Raw genomic sequence first — 16,544 nt, forward strand, 5'->3', positions numbered from 1 at the left:
TGGGCCCGTGTAAGAGATAAAAGGAAGGGAAAGGCTAAAAGCAAATCACGTGGGAAAGAGAATGTGCCTCCATTTATGGGTAAAAGAGGAAGAAACAATAATCTGGATAATTCTGCTGGATTGGACACATTAAAGATTGCTACAAGGAATTCCTTTGCTATTTTTAAGAGTGGGCCCGGCCCGTTAATAACATATGAACGAAATAATCTTGGCCTAATAGAGACCAAGGCCAAGATACTGGTATCATACAAGGAGCTGAGGAAGTGAACATGGGGGTTGACCAAATTGAGCATTTTTCTGAAAACTGTGTTGAGGCATTGGAAATTCGAAATGATGAAGGAACTAGCTATTAGAATGAGGATATGGATGCTAATATGGAGTCGCGTGACTCCAACAATCAATAATTTTCTCATGAATTACGTCGTCTGGAATTTGTGAGGGACGTGCTCAAAAACGTTTCCTAATCTTATCCATGAAATGAAGCAAAATTATCAGATTAATCTCTTAGCTTTGCTTGAAACTTGATGCAGTGGCGACAAGGCTAAAAGGATTGCAAAGAAGCTAGGCTTTAATGAGCTTAACTGGATTGATGCGACTGGGTACAATAGAGGAATCTAGGTGCTTTGGGATGCAAATGTAGTTCAGGTTTCTATCATTGAGAAAAGGACTCAATTTATTCATTTAACTGTTGAGAATCATAAGAAAGAGAAGTGGTGGCTTACGATAGTATACGCTAGTCCAAACATAAATATGAGACGCTGCTTATGGCATGAGTTACGTCAGATTAGTGCGACTATCAGAGGAGCATGGAGTGTGGTTGGAGATTTTAACGCCACTTTATTTCATGATGAGAGACAAACAATGGCCAGGCATGAAACTAGAGTGGATCGAGACTTTTAAACATGGTTTGAAAAAGCTAAACTCAATGATGTAGGCTTCTTTGGACTTCACTTGGAAATGGAATAATGTTGAGAGTCGTATTGATCGTGCTCTTGCTAACGATAGCTGGCTAGAATTTTTTTCAAATGCCACGGTTACACACCTCCCTTGGTTTAAGTCTGATCACAGGCCACTCTTGATCCAATTAGATCGTAAAGACAAAACTAGCTGTCATAGACCATTTCAGTTCATTGCTGCCTGGGTCCTCCATGATGGTTTTGAAGATTTCATTACAAATGCATGGAAGAATCATTGTGATTGGGTAACTCAAGTCAAATCATTCAGTACTAACTGTATAAAGTGGAACAGAGAAGTGTTTGGCCATACCGAGACCCACAAACGAAAGCTAATTTGCCGCTTGGATGGTATCACACAAGCCCTTACTAATAGTCAAAAATCAGAGCATCTTGACAAACTCTAATGTCAACTTTGGTTTGAGTTAGAAGAGGTGATGCTTCATGAATACATTATTTGGGCTCAAAAAGCCAAAGTTAACTGGATTCTTCACGGTGACAAGAATACCCATTATTTTCATAGTGTTGCTAATGGGAGATGCAAAGCTAATCGAGTGCATGCTATCCATGATAATGAAGGAGAATGGGTTTATGATGAAGACCAAATCAAAGTGATGGCTACGAAATTCCTATCTAAACTCTTCACAGAAGAAGATGATAGGAGACCAAGGCTCAAATGTTATAGAAAGTTCCCCTCTATTAGTAATGATTTCCTAGCTGACCTTGGCAAGGAGTAAAATGATCTTGAAGTCAAAGATGCTATTAATAGTATGGGAGCTTTGAAGGCTCCAGGACCAGATGGTTTAGGAGAAATCTTCTTTCAGAGTTAGTGGAAGCATATGGGTACCTATGTGATGCAGTTTGTGAAATCGTTGTTCCTCAACCCACAAGCTATCAGCACAATCAATTCTACTTTGATTGTTCTTATTCCTAAGAAATATCCACCAGAGAGCCTGAAAGATCTTAGGCCTATTAGTCTATGCAATGCGGTGTTTAAGGTTATTATGAAGATTATCACAACGCGGCTGAAGCCTCTTCTCCCTAACATCATTTCTCCTTATCAATGTAGTTTTGTTCCAGGACGACATAGTTCAGACAACATTATCGTGGTCCAAGAAGTTATCCATTCTATGAGGAATATGCGAGGGAAGCGCGGGTTTATGGCAATCATAATTGATCTTGAAAAAGCATATGATCGAGTAAACTGGGGTTTCTTAGACCAATGTCTGGATAAACTTCAATTTCCAGAGCATATAAAGGCTATCATTATGAATTGTGTTACATCGGCATCCATGCAACTGATCTGGAATGGAAACAAAGTGGACATCTTTAAGCCTACAAGGGGGATTCGTCAAGGGGACCCACTATCACCGTACCTATATGTGATCTGCCTTGAGAAATTAGGCTACCTGATTCTAGAAAAAATGGAGGAGGGAATATAGAAGCCTATCAAATTAGGCAAAACTGGACCTCCCTTGTCGCATCTGTGTTTCGCTGATGATATCATTATTTTTACAGAAGCTTCCACCCAACAAGCTGATGTTATACACGAGTATTTGGGGAAGTTTTGTGCTAGCTTTGGAATGAAAATCAATGCTATGAAAACTAAGATGTTTTTCTCTAAAAATGTGCATCATGTTCGACGTGAAGAAATCAGCACTAAACTCAGTTTTAGTAGGACTGGTGACCTTGGTCGCTATCTGGGTGTGCCTCTTCTACATAAAAGGGTGGACAAAAACACATTCAAAGACACTGTAGATAAAGTGAAAAAGCATCTATCTAACTGGAAAGCATCTACTCACTCCCTAGTTGGGCGTGCGACACTAATAGCTTCAGTCACGAACACTATCCCTGGATATGTTATGCAAACATATAATCTTCCCGCTAGTACTCTTGAAACGCTTGACAAGTCCAACCATGACTTTTTATGGGGCCACACAGAGAGCTCAAGGAAAACATATTTGTAGACTAAAACAAGAAGGAGGGCTAGGTCTTCGACGAGCGTCTATCCAGAACCAAGCTTATGCTATGAAGATCGGTTGGGGCTTAATTAAGAAGAGTGAAGACTTATGGGTGCGAGTTATCCGTGAAAAGTACAAGTGTGGGAGTGATATTATCCCTAAGATTAAGACAAAGAAACTTGGATCTAACCTTTAGAAAGGCATTAAAGATACCTGGGTTCACGTCAAAGACAGGCTACAGTGGTTCAACAATAACACCTCTGTGCATTGGAAATGGGACCGAAGTGGCTCCTTTGCTATAAAATCAACCTACAATCTTCTTTCTAGATCCAGGGGAAGCGAGAATGATAAATGGAAGAAGTTGTGGAAGGTCACGGCACCTCATAGATGCAAGACCTTCATGTGGTTAGCTTCCCAAAACAGATTACTCACAAACGAGGAGAGATTCAGGAGAAGTATGAGTGCGGATAATATTTGCTCGTGGTGCAATGGCACAGTTGAAAGTAGTTTGCATGTCCTTCGAGATTGCACAGATACAGGACAGCTATAGGGGTCTGTGATCAACACTAAATATCAACGAGATTTCTTTAATCTGCGAACAATAGATGATTGGATTAGCTGGAACTTGAAACAGGGTAAAAAACTAGAGTTTCATATTTGAGAAATTAGGCTACCTGATTCTAGAAAAAATGGAGGAGGGAATATAGAAGCCTATCAAATTAGGCAAAACTGGACCTCCCTTGTCGCATCTGTGTTTCGCTGATGATATCATTATTTTTGCAGAAGCTTCCACCCAACAAGCTGATGTTATACACGAGTATTTGGGGAAGTTTTGTGCTAGCTTTGGAATGAAAATCAATGCTATGAAAACTAAGATGTTTTTCTCTAAAAATGTGCATCATGTTCGACGTGAAGAAATCAGCACTAAACTCAGTTTTAGTAGGACTGGTGACCTTGGTCGCTATCTGGGTGTGCCTCTTCTACATAAAAGGGTGGACAAAAACACATTCAAAGACACTGTAGATAAAGTGAAAAAGCATCTATCTAACTGGAAAGCATCTACTCACTCCCTAGTTGGGCGTGCGACACTAATAGCTTCAGTCACGAACGCTATCCCTGGATATGTTATGCAAACATGTAATCTTCCCGCTAGTACTCTTGAAACGCTTGACAAGTCCAACCATGACTTTTTATGGGGCCACACAGAGAGCTCAAGGAAAACATATTTGTAGACTAAAACAAGAAGGAGGGCTAGGTCTTCGACGAGCGTCTATCCAGAACCAAGCTTATGCTATGAAGATCGGTTGGGGCTTAATTAAGAAGAGTGAAGACTTATGGGTGCGAGTTATCCGTGAAAAGTACAAGTGTGGGAGTGATATTATCCCTAAGATTAAGACAAAGAAACTTGGATCTAACCTTTAGAAAGGCATTAAAGATACCTGGGTTCACGTCAAAGACAGGCTACAGTGGTTCAACAATAACACCTCTGTGCATTGGAAATGGGACCGAAGTGGCTCCTTTGCTATAAAATCAACCTACAATCTTCTTTCTAGATCCAGGGGAAGCGAGAATGATAAATGGAAGAAGTTGTGGAAGGTCACGGCACCTCATAGATCCAAGACCTTCATGTGGTTAGCTTCCCAAAACAGATTACTCACAAACGAGGAGAGATTCAGGAGAAGTATGAGTGCGGATAATATTTGCTCGTGGTGCAATGGCACAGTTGAAAGTAGTTTGCATGTCCTTCGAGATTGCACAGATACAGGACAGCTATAGGGGTCTGTGATCAACACTAAATATCAACGAGATTTCTTTAATCTGCGAACAATAGATGATTGGATTAGCTGGAACTTGAAACAGGGTAAAAAACTAGAGTTTCAAATGAACAATGGATTATTCATGGTTCTATGCTGGAATATCTGGAAAAGAAGGAATGAACGGATATTTGAGGGGAAAAGTTGCTTTAATGAATGTATTATTGCCCAGGCGAAGGACATGATGAGCTGTTTGGAGAGGGTTCAAACAAAGACAAGTTCTATTAATTGGCACGGAAATGGGATTCAGAATTGTGACGTACGATGGAAACCTCCAGAGACAAGTTGGGTGTCACTCTGTGTTGATGGCGCTTTCTCGATGATGCAACAGACTCGTGGGTGTGGTGGTCTGCTAAGGAACTCAGCTGGGCAATTTATCACAGGGTTTAGCTTACATTTAGATGAAGGTGACCACTTATCAGCAGAGCTGTGGGCTATTTTAATAGGCTTAAAGATTGCTTGGGATGTTGGAGTTAGGAAAATCGTAGTGGAATCTGATTCAATAGAAGCCATATCATTGACAGAGGTTACCAACTATTCTATACATCCTGACTGTCATATAATTATGGAAATTCAAAGCATGATCCGTCGAGCATGGGAGATTAGAATCTGTCAAATTTCTCGTGATGCAAATATTGCTGCAGATCATCTAGCGAAACAAGCTCTTGATGTGTGGCCTGGGTTGCACATTCTTAGCTTTCCCACAGAAAGTCTTAGACGTTGCATGGATAGCACTTGTACTGTAAATGAGTCTAGATTTTAGGCTCGTCTATTTCTTATCAAAAAAAAAAAGAGAGGTGTGAATTAGCATGGGACCCATACAATTTTTAAAAGCCAACAAAGCCTTTTTGGCTTTTCATTTCTTTCATCTTCCTTTTCGTTCAGCGTCCGCGCACAGAGAGCGATCAAGCAAGAGAGCAAGCCACATCACAACTGGAGCTGATTTAGAAGGTGAAGCTCCATAACAGAATATCTTAGATGAGATTTTAAGTATTCTAAGACTAGGTAAGTGTTCTAAATATTTTCTTGGTCGTTTTTTTCCTTGAGACTATAGATTCTGAGATTTTAAAAAATCTAGGGTTTGAAAGAGGGATGAATTTTTGATAAGTAAATCTGGTTATTAAGGTTATTGGTAGTGTAATAAATATTCTAGAGTATTATTTTGTTGATAGAATTGGAATCTGAGGCATTTGAGTTTATCCCTAGATCCCTATAGGTAGATTTTTGGTTAAATTTAAAAATATAAATTGATTTGTTGATATTTAGATGATTATTTGAGATGAGAAATAAATTATTATGACAATAGAATAATGATTCTAGGCTTGAAATTAAGTTTGCAATTTTTGAGTATTTTTATGTACGAATTTTTGGAATAAAAAGGGAAATTTTGATATTAGAAAATTATTTGAATGAAATTATTGTGAAGGAGACTATTGAACCAAGTATATAGGTTTAAATACATGAAATTAAATTTTAGAACTCAAGAGGCTAAGACTAAGGTCTTAAAAAAATGAAATAAAATAAAATAAATACTTAGGTGTTAGAGTATGAGTGAAAATTGTGTTAATAATATTATTGACACATTGGGATATGATCAATTGTAAATTAATTTCCTTTTAACACCATTCAAGCCTTAGAAAGTTTTAGAAGTATTGTAACTTAAGGGTAACCTTGAACCTCTCAAAGGTTAAGGTAACTGAGGAAAATTTATTTTATACATTTGTATGTTACTTAATTAATTATGTTGGTGAAATAAAAGAATATGTGTGTGTGTGTGTGTGTGTGTCTAAATTTTGAAATGGTTGTTTGTAATGCACGTGGCTTTGTTGAGACTCTATGACTTGTGACCAAGTTAATTGTGACTTGGTGTGAGTAATGAGATTGATGGTTGATGATGATGTGTACACTCATGGTTATAAGTTGTGGATTATGCATAATGATGAATTGTATGAGCATGTTGAGTTTTATATGATGCTAATATGGTTTTATGTGATAATATAAAAATTGATACAAGAGACATGATTGAAATATGATGATTCTTGATGTTTATTGAGCAAGAAAGTTGATGAGCATGTGGGAAAATTATGAATTATATATATGAGTTTTTGAAATACATTTTCTCATGAGCATTATCATATGGCAGGAGTTTGCCTTAGTGAAGGAGTTAGTGGTTATACAAAATCCATATGGTACTTGACTATTAACCAATAATCCTAGGGTTTATAGCCGCTACTTACCATGTAAGGTATTGTAACATTGTTCCTATTAAGGGACTTGACCCTGCTGGCCTATCTGGAGTTTTGGATAGAGTTAGTTTTGGGTATGACACCGCATAGTGTGTGATTTGGGGAAAACCGTGTTCATGAGTGAGTAAGGTAACCCTGACCCAGTAGCCCCTCACGATATGATTAAGGCCTTGGGTAGTCTCACCACATAGACGATCCCTTCTAGTTGTTAGCCCATAGATTTCATGTTAGAGGAAATAAGGGGGGATATAAAGGAAAGATTGATCATGCATATTATTATTATCATTCCATTTGAATGATTGATGGCTATGTTAAGGATATGATTATAATTGTGGAAATGAAAACATGTAGTAATTATGTGAATAATGTATATGTGGCCATTTGTGCAAACTTTGTACTCGACTTTACTCTTGAGATTATTCACATGAGTTAAATGGTAATGTGATTAACATGTTATTAATGTGATTGTTTACATGGTCACCTTGATAAATTTATTAGCCACTTGCATTCGTAATTAATTATCATGCATTTGTATAACTTAAATGTACATTGGTTACCGAGTAGTTGTACTCACCCCTCTCTTTTAACATATTACAAGAGCTAGCTCATCTCAAAAGAACAAAGGAAAGGAGCATTAGGCCAAGTGATAGTAATCACTTCTGTAGGCCTTTTTCTTTTTATTTTGATATGTGTATTTAATTTATGATATTGCCAACTAAGATAATATACTCTTGATCTACTTGTATTATGGGTTTTGTGTTGGGTGAAAATATATTTTGGGCCCTGGGGGATGTGGTTTGATGCTTATGCTATATTAACGGGCCAAAATATTTTGTGCAAGTGGAAATAGTTAATATTTGTTTAATTTGAGAACTTGAATGGTGTTATGGTCTTTCCTTGTATTTTTTATGTCCAAGGGTGAGCAGTTGATATTAATTATATATGAATGAAAAGAGAAATTCATGCATATGATGGGCTATTGATGAATAGATAATATATAGAGTATGATAATTAGGTAATAGTCATTATGATAAATGTGATTGAAACCTTGGCCCCCCGCTATTAGTTATGGAAGGGTTTGAGTGGTCAAGTGTTATGTTGTAAATATATATATGTATTGTGGAGTAAGGCATAGAGAGAAAATAAAGGGGAAAGCTTTTCTTCCATGTTGATGTATTCCTTTATCATGCTTCGCATATGTTTAATTGAATGATATGAGTTCTTGAAATATTTTAAAAATTTAGGATCCCTTTATATTGAATCATTTGTGAAAATAAATGTTAAGAATTTATTTAGATTAATCTCTTATAGGATAATCCTTTTGGGTTAGTTCTTGATTTACTATAGTTGGTCTGATGATTAAGTCTTAATTTAGGACACCTTTTACACAAAGTGTTGAACCTTTTGCATGTTCCTAGCCATAGAGTTCATACTTAGAGTCCTATGAAATAATTACACTACAAATCCTTTTTATTTTGAAAAAATTATCTAGGCCCAAGGGCCATCTCTACAAATAAATTTTTAGCTAAAAAGACAATAATACCCCTGTTACAAGTATATGTTCGCACATTTACTATCAAGCATTTACTAATTCACAAGTATTTGTTCATATATTTATGACAACATGTTCACATATTCGTTAGCCTAGATTCACAAACTCACATGTTCACATATTAACATGCAAATAAGTGAGTGTCTGGTTATAAATATATGAACATATACTTAAAAAACAAGGAGCATTCTTGTCTTTTCAATGAAAATTTTATTTGCAAAGAGGGTCATTGGGTTGAGACAATTTTTAAGAATTGAAAGGGCCTACAATATATTTATTTTGCTTCTAAGGACTCTAAGTACAATTGTCCCTAGATTTTTTTTAACCGAAGGTTATTTTTGCAATTGAGCAATAAATTTAATTTCAATTTAATCATTTATTTAATTTGTATAGTTAGAACTGAATCAAACTAGCCAATTCAACCAGTCAGATCAAGAATTGGCCACATATCCATTAACATGTGAAAACATTTTTTTTCATAAAATACTTTAAAGAACATGTTATTTTTTTCATAGTCCAATTTTTTTTTCTATATGTATTCTTTTAATGGTATTATTGATATTTTTGCCATGTAGGATGACTTGGTGCTAACTCATAATGAGTTATGGACGATAAAGATAAAATTATAAATGATGAAAAGCTAAAGGATTTTGTACCAAGTTATACTCGAGAAATTAAGTTGTAAGTGAGTCAAAACTTTAAAGATTAAAGGATTAATTTTTCTTTAAAACAATAAATTAAGTTATGATTTTAACAAATAAATATGCAAAATATATTGTAACAAGTTTTTTTTATTGCATTAACAAATAACATTACTAAAATAACATGTTCACCCTGGTTTCGGTTTGAAGACTTCATTTATTTTATATATAATTTTTTGTATCATATAATTAAAGGCTATAAATAGCCTGGTGGTTATATTGTTTTTGGTAAATTAATGGATTATAAGTTCAAACTTCCTTGGTCACTTTTAAGGAATTATTCTGCTAGTAGTGGCCCGGCTGATGAAGTTCTAGCAATAGTGGATGGATGTTTTTTTAGAAAAAATAATAATTAAAAGGTATTTAGTCATCGCTCTACAAAATATAATTTCAATTTAATATTTTGGTTCTGCAGTGTAATTTGGAAATCCTTTGGGACTTACGTGAAATAATATCATATCCCTGATCGAGTAATGAAATTTTCCCTTTTATATTTCTCATGTCGCATTTTTTGTGATGACGTGGTTCTCCGGCAACCGTTCTTTTGTCTTGTTAGGACTTAGGACGTTGGTCCAACGTCATCTGCTGTTGCACAAAAAAACATTTCTATTGGTTCTTCACAGCTAGACTGCAACTCTACCCCCCTTTTCTATTTTATTTTATTTTATTTTATTTTTGTTTTTATTTTGGGTTAAGAGAACATTGTTTATTTTCACAAAAGCAAAATATTGAACCTTCTGCATGTTGGACCTTATTAAGAAGTTTCACTGGGTAAATTGATTAAATGTTACTTAATTAAATGTAACTACACTTATTGGTTTCGGCACTAAACTTATTGTGTGTGTGTGTGTGTAATATTTTATCGTAAAATCAACAAGTATTAGTTTCTTTGAGTTTATAACTTTTGTTGTGAACCAAAGGTGGTAGGTTCAAAAATCCCACCTTGACCATTTTGGACGATTTCTGTAACATTTGGATGATTTAAGTGGTTGTCACTACTAGTGAGCCCAATGCTGGCGACAGGGTTGTAGTGCTTTTTGGGGAATGGCACTCAGAGTTCTCTGGAGTAAAATAATTACACTATAGATCAAAATAACAGTCTAGCCTCAAGTGTCAACTCTGCAAATAAGCTTTTCGCTGAAATGATACAATGTCCATACCACAAGTGTATGTTGGCATATCTATTACCAAACGTTTACTAATTTATAAGTATGGATTCACGTATTCACAATAACATGTTTACATATTTGCTAATTATGAAATTGAATTTGTGAGTGTGTGAATATATATAATTATAAATATATAAAGTTGTAGTTATGAATATGTGAATCAATGCTGGCCAATGTGTGAACATGTTGTGAATATGTGAATTTTTACTTGTAAATAAGTGAGTGTTTGGTTGTAAATATGTGAACATATACTTAAAAACAAAAGGGCATTATTGTCATTATTGCCTAAACAATTTTTTTCAAAATTGAAAGAGCTTGCAACATAATTATTTTGATTTTGAAGGTCTTAAGTGTGATTGTCCTAGATTTTTTTTTTTTTAAACGAAGGATGTTTAAGTGATTAACCAACAAAATTTAATTTTAATTTAATGATTTATTTAATTTGTGTAGCTAGGATTGAATCAAAATAGCCAATTCAACCCGTCAGATTGAGAACCGGCCATATGTCCATTAACATGTAAAAAAATTTTTTAAAAAAATACTTTAAAAATATGTATTGTTTTTTTACCGTCTAAGTTTTTTTTTTTTTACATGTATTATTTTAAAAAGTATCGTTTCAATTGAAGCCAGTTCAACCGCTGATTCAATATCCTATCCACGTACGACATTTCCTTCAACCTTGCAGTAAAATTTAACGGTGTCAATGTCATCTCAATTTTCTAGAGTGAGGGGAAAAGAGGGACAAAATCTTTAATGTTGTCTTAACATGTGTCTCTTTCACTCTTAGAGCATTTATTTCTGACATTTGTGGGGGAAGTCATGCCATCATATAGAAGTTGAAACTACAGAATAATAGGCCCCTGACTATGGAACTGTTGGGAAGATTACCCATTCATTTATCTTAGGAATTACAACACAAATTTATTATCCCAAAACAAAATCTGTGAATCAATTAGCCAATCAAGGCTACCCACCTGCAAAATGCTATATATATACTAAGAGCTACATTTTACATGTAACTAGTAATTACTATAATACATAGTGACCAAAAATTTTTAGTTGAAGTTAATTCTAGCTGGAAGGCACACTCCAGGAACTTGCTCTTCCACAAGAATGCCTTCACAGGAAACTAGTTTCATAGCAGACTTTGTTGAAGGGCGATATTTGTGCTTGCCTTCATTGAAGCTTTTGCCAAGCACATGTTCAATCCAATCCTCCACTGCATTTTCCTTGTCTGATAACCAAGCAGCTGCAAGCATTTGTGTCATCACTTCATACTCAATTTCCAGCAGAAACTGTGATCCGAATGTCCTCTCAAACTGTGTGCTGATGCTTTGCATTATTTTCTCGGCAAGCACATCAAAATTTAGTGGCTTGAAAACCACTTTTTCATCAGTTTGATCACAGAAATCATTCAACCAGGCTTGAGATTGAGAGCCTTCAATTTTGGATTCACCCACACTGTCATTGTGATCCATGTCATCTTCAAACTCCTCTACAGGCATATTTAGATCCAAATAGGATCTTGATGCATCTTGGACTTGTTTCTGTATCTTGCTTGTTGTGCCCCACTCTTTGTTGTCACTGATTTCGACCTGTTTTCTTTTGTTCAGAAATGTCTGTTTAGAGGACCCTTTGCTTGGTGTAACAATAACATTTGGGCCACAGATCCCTGGGGCATCCACAGAAATTTCTCTCAATAGTAATTGCATTTGAAATCTTTTGGCTTCAACGATTCTTTCCTCAGGAAACATTGTAGGCTCCTTCTCCGAAAGGGAAGTGCCATTACATTTAGAGACAGTTGAGTTCACAATAAAGATTGCGTTATGAATGCTGATTTCCCTCCCATGCGAGTCTGGAAATTTACCAGTTCTTAGTGCCTGAAACAAACTATTCTGCACCAAAATATCAGCTTTATCTACATTTTCAAGAAACACAACTGCGTGGGGTTTCTTACTCAACTCCCCAGCAATAAAGCCCACGTCTGTTTTCCTCCTGATGTCGTAATGATTTGAATTCTGGCTTTCAAATATTGAGTCTAGTGAGTAAGCCTTGTCCTGGGAATTCAAATCCAAAGAGATCAGACTTCCTGTGTTTCCAAATATTGTCTTCGCAAGTATTGAAGCAATTTTCTTCTTTCCCACTCTATCAGGTCCGAGGAAAGCAAACCAAATGTCTGTTCTAACACGCTGGCCATGATGCTTTCCTCCACGAGAGTTACAAAGGGACAAGGTTTGAATGATAGCAGATATGGCCTCTTCTTGCCAACCAACCGTCTCAGTGAGAACTTGACTAAGAGACTTGAAATCTACTGATTTAAACTTCCCTTCCAAACTGGGACCAGCATTTTGGTGTAAATTATTATCATCCAAAAGCTGAAGGCGCTCTTTATGATTTTGAAGTTCCCGGGAATTTGGCTCCTGAGCAGCCGATGCATATATTGTCCCCAATCCCAGATCTGTGGTCACGGAAGTAAAGGAAGAAGATGATCTGCCCTCAAGCACAGTATTGGCCATAGAGGAAGGGTTAATCCAGGGACTCAGCTTATCAGTATGCCGAATCTTTGAAACTTTTGCTGCCTGGTCAGGTGAACTACGAACATTAACATCATGAGAATGTTGACTTTCATTAAAAGATGGAAGCTTGCTGCTACTTTCTTTTAAACTTGAACTGAATGGAAAGCCCCCAAGGACTGGTACTTTGGACATTGTTTGGGAAGTACCAAATTCAGGTATTGACTGGGTTTGATGAAGTCTTTCACAAAAGTCACTCCATTTCTTTTGCAACCCGAAGATCTTGGCACTCAAACCTGGATTTTCTTCATTACTCTGCAATAGATGATGAAGTTCAACCTTGTATAAATGCAATTATGATTGAATCAAATACAGCATGTCAACTGATACAAAATGCAATTACAGAGGATGACCCAAAGATAATTTTGCGGGTTAGCCGTTAATACAGCAATTTGGCCCACCATGGATCCACCACTGAGTAATCATTCTTTGAGTCTTTCTCATATGGGTAACAATGAGTGAATTCAGAATTTTACATGCATTGTACAAGAATCTAAAATTTAGCGATCATAACACACCTTTGCCACATCCAATCCTTGATCTGTCTCCACACTAGCCTTTTGTGACCAAGGGAAATTTGTGGGGTAACCAGATGCCAAAGTTGCCGGACTTACTTTTAGAATATCAGCGACTTCTTGTTCATACTTTTGATTGCAGGAGTGACATCGCATAAAACTTTGATTTGTACAGCTTAGCGGATTTTTTAATTCAGAAGGTGAAGAGAAGAACCCACCAAAAGGAACAAAGGACCCCATCAAGCTGTAAGTTATCATGAGCATGAACTGTGAGACCCAAAGGGCATAAGAACACTCGGAAGCTAAAGCAATCACAAAGAAAGAATGAAGTAATTATAGCTAATATTTTATAACAGACTACTATTCAGGCTAACCAGTTTAAAACAAGAGTCAGGAGAAAGTACAGCATCTATACGAAATAAAAGCTTCTTAGGCTTTGTAATATATCTCTTAAAGTGGCATTATATGCGCCAACAGATAATAGAAATGTAACTGTTTCTTGTTTCGTATGGCTAATGCACTCAAAGGGTATAAATCATACAGGTAAATTGCTCGCCCCTCGTTTGACACTATATAAATCTTAAACTAAAACTTCACTGCAACAAGTTCCTCGTATAGGTAAGGATAAAATAGAGGTTTCATAGAGCTTAAGGGGAGAAGGTTGAAGAGTTAGTAAAAAAGAAGGGAGATTTAATCAAATATATAGAAGAATCAAAAAAGGAAACAAAGAAATTTTCCTTTTCTGTTTTCACTTTAAGCAAGCAACCCTACAAAAAGTACTAACCTAAATGCAAATGAACATACACAGAAACAGGCCAAAAGAAGGACAAGAAAGAGAAGCCAACTACCAAAAAAAAAAAAATGGCATTTGGATCCTAAAAACCAGTGACAAAATAAGTGAAAGTACTCAGCAATAGAGGCCAGTTAGAGTCATTAAATATTTCATCTGATCATTTATTTACCCATGACCTGGGTATATGTCAACACTTTCTCGACAAAAAAGTCCATCTTACACTCCTAATCACCACTGCCTTTCCAATGACACATGATATATCATGTCAGCAACGTGTAAAGCTCTAGATTCTACACATTACTTCATTCCAACCCGATGAGGAACAGTGAAACGAAAAACACAATTAAACGGAGCAGAAATAGAACACTCACCTGGACTTAGGGTAGAGTCCTTCCATTGAAGGGGTGGCAGATGTGATAGTTAGTAGATGTAGATCCCAATCCTTTTCTATAGTTGGAAACAGAGCTACAAACTTAGAATATACATCTGAGGTTCCAGCTATTCCCACCACCCAAATTTTCTCACCATGAACGCCCAATAAGCTTGTCAATTGTGAAACAACAAAGCTAGCAGCACCATGAGGCACGCCCTCGCGCACGAACACGTCAAGCTCTCCGAAGTTCACGGCGATACCTGGACCAGAGTATTGCTCCAATGAGCGACTCAATTCCTTAAATTTCAAACCCATCTTCTCTTCACTGCCACCTTCATCAAGAATCTCAGAAATATCCTTCTCAATGCTGACTACATTCAACCCAGCTATTTGAGCTGGCAACACTCCCTCTCGACTTTTCTGTACCGATTCTGTAAAACTCCGAAGAGCACTTTTCGCGTAAATGCCCATCAACAAGGGGTTTCTTCTCGTCTTTCTAACAAGAACCTCCCCAATTCTTCTACAATTCTCATCCACGCCTTCGTATCCAGAATTTCCCACGAAAGGAAACTTGAAACTGGGCGAACCCGATTCGGAACCAGGCAAATTGCATGAGAAAATGGGCGGGCACCGGCTCCAGGGAAACCGAGAAGTCTGTGTCACCGGCGGTTGAAGCAACGAGAGCTTGATATCACAGCTCCGAAAACCCGCTTCGCCAAAAACCCTACTCACAATTGGGTCATCGAGAATTGACAAGACAAAGTGCTTGAGTTCGACTTTCAAGAGTGAGGCCGTTGGCTGCTGTTGATTCTGCAGAATATGCATCTGAAACAAATGGAAGCTCTCCGGATGCCTCCTCTGGTTAGCTTGAGACCGTTTGATGGCCGCCATGAGAGAATTCGACACAGGAGGATCTTCCTCGAGTGCTTTGGAAGTAGGCAACCGGTCCAGGGAGACGCCGACGGACAGCTCTAGAGCTCGTAACTGGAGACGCGGCGAGTAGGGGGAGCTCCCGGCGCGCGTGCAAGCTTCCCGAAGCTTGGACGACGGCAAGGCGAGCAAAGCAGAGACAACGTGAAGCGAGGTGGTCTGCGCGTGGCTGCGGCGACGAGCAACTGCCACCGCATCGTCAAGAGCACGCGCGGCTTCCTCCGTCAAACATTGCCTGGCTGCGTTGACCGGCGTCGGCATCGCCGGCGAGCATAAATAACTTTATATATACACTTTCCACAGAGAGTATTATTATTATTATTTTATATATAAACACACACAAATAAGATGGAGTTTGTTATAGGCGGTTATAGAGTTTGGACTTTTTGCAGTGAGAAATAAAAAATTGAAGAAAAGGGCAAAAACTGAAAGGAAAATGGATCGAAGAGAGAATAATTTATTCAAGTATTATTAATATTATTTTTAGAAGTGAAACGGAAAACAAAAGGAAAAACAAACCCGAGGAAGGAGGAAGGAGCTGCAGAGGAAAAGTTTGTGAGAGAGAGTGATGAAGACGACGATGTCTGTGGATTAAGATGCTGGTTGGATTGTTCTGGTGGGACCCGCTTGATGTTGTGGGGGGCATATAGGGCCCTCCTTTCCTATTGAACAACACATGCTTTTGATTTTCCATCTCGCTAATCTCCTATGCCTAGTTTCTGTGATTGAATTACTTGTGTTATAATCAATTGACATGTAATTTTTTTTTTTTAAAAAAAAAATGTCAGTTAACAACATGTAAGCTTTTTACGAGTGAGTTACGGAGTGCAAAAAGATGGAATGCATGGAGAGATCTAACCAAGGAAAATGATAATTAAAGGCCCTGTTAAAATATTAATAATAATAACAAACTTTAAATTATTAAAATTTTAATAAAAATTATGGTCTTTATTTATAATTAAAA

The 16,544-nt window shown here is 37.0% G+C and overlaps 1 protein-coding gene across 1 annotated transcript; it reads right to left on the reverse strand.

Moving 5' to 3' along the window:
• Positions 1-11,257: 11,257 nt before the first annotated feature.
• LOC129303532 (protein SMAX1-LIKE 6-like) lies at positions 11,258-16,145 on the reverse strand. The gene is made up of 3 exons (XM_054942907.1): positions 14,649-16,145; positions 13,488-13,728; positions 11,258-13,224 (listed from the first exon to the last, which is right to left on the reverse strand). Exons 1-3 carry the CDS (start codon positions 15,839-15,841, stop codon positions 11,452-11,454), a joined length of 3,207 nt encoding a protein of 1,068 aa, XP_054798882.1. The 5' UTR covers positions 15,842-16,145; the 3' UTR covers positions 11,258-11,451.
• Between the last annotated feature and the right edge of the window lie 399 nt (positions 16,146-16,544).

Source organism: Prosopis cineraria, unplaced genomic scaffold (assembly GCF_029017545.1).
Source record: "Prosopis cineraria cultivar Desert tree isolate PC_DT_omini unplaced genomic scaffold, ASM2901754v1 PC2, whole genome shotgun sequence".
Classification (NCBI taxonomy): domain Eukaryota; kingdom Viridiplantae; phylum Streptophyta; class Magnoliopsida; order Fabales; family Fabaceae; genus Prosopis; species Prosopis cineraria.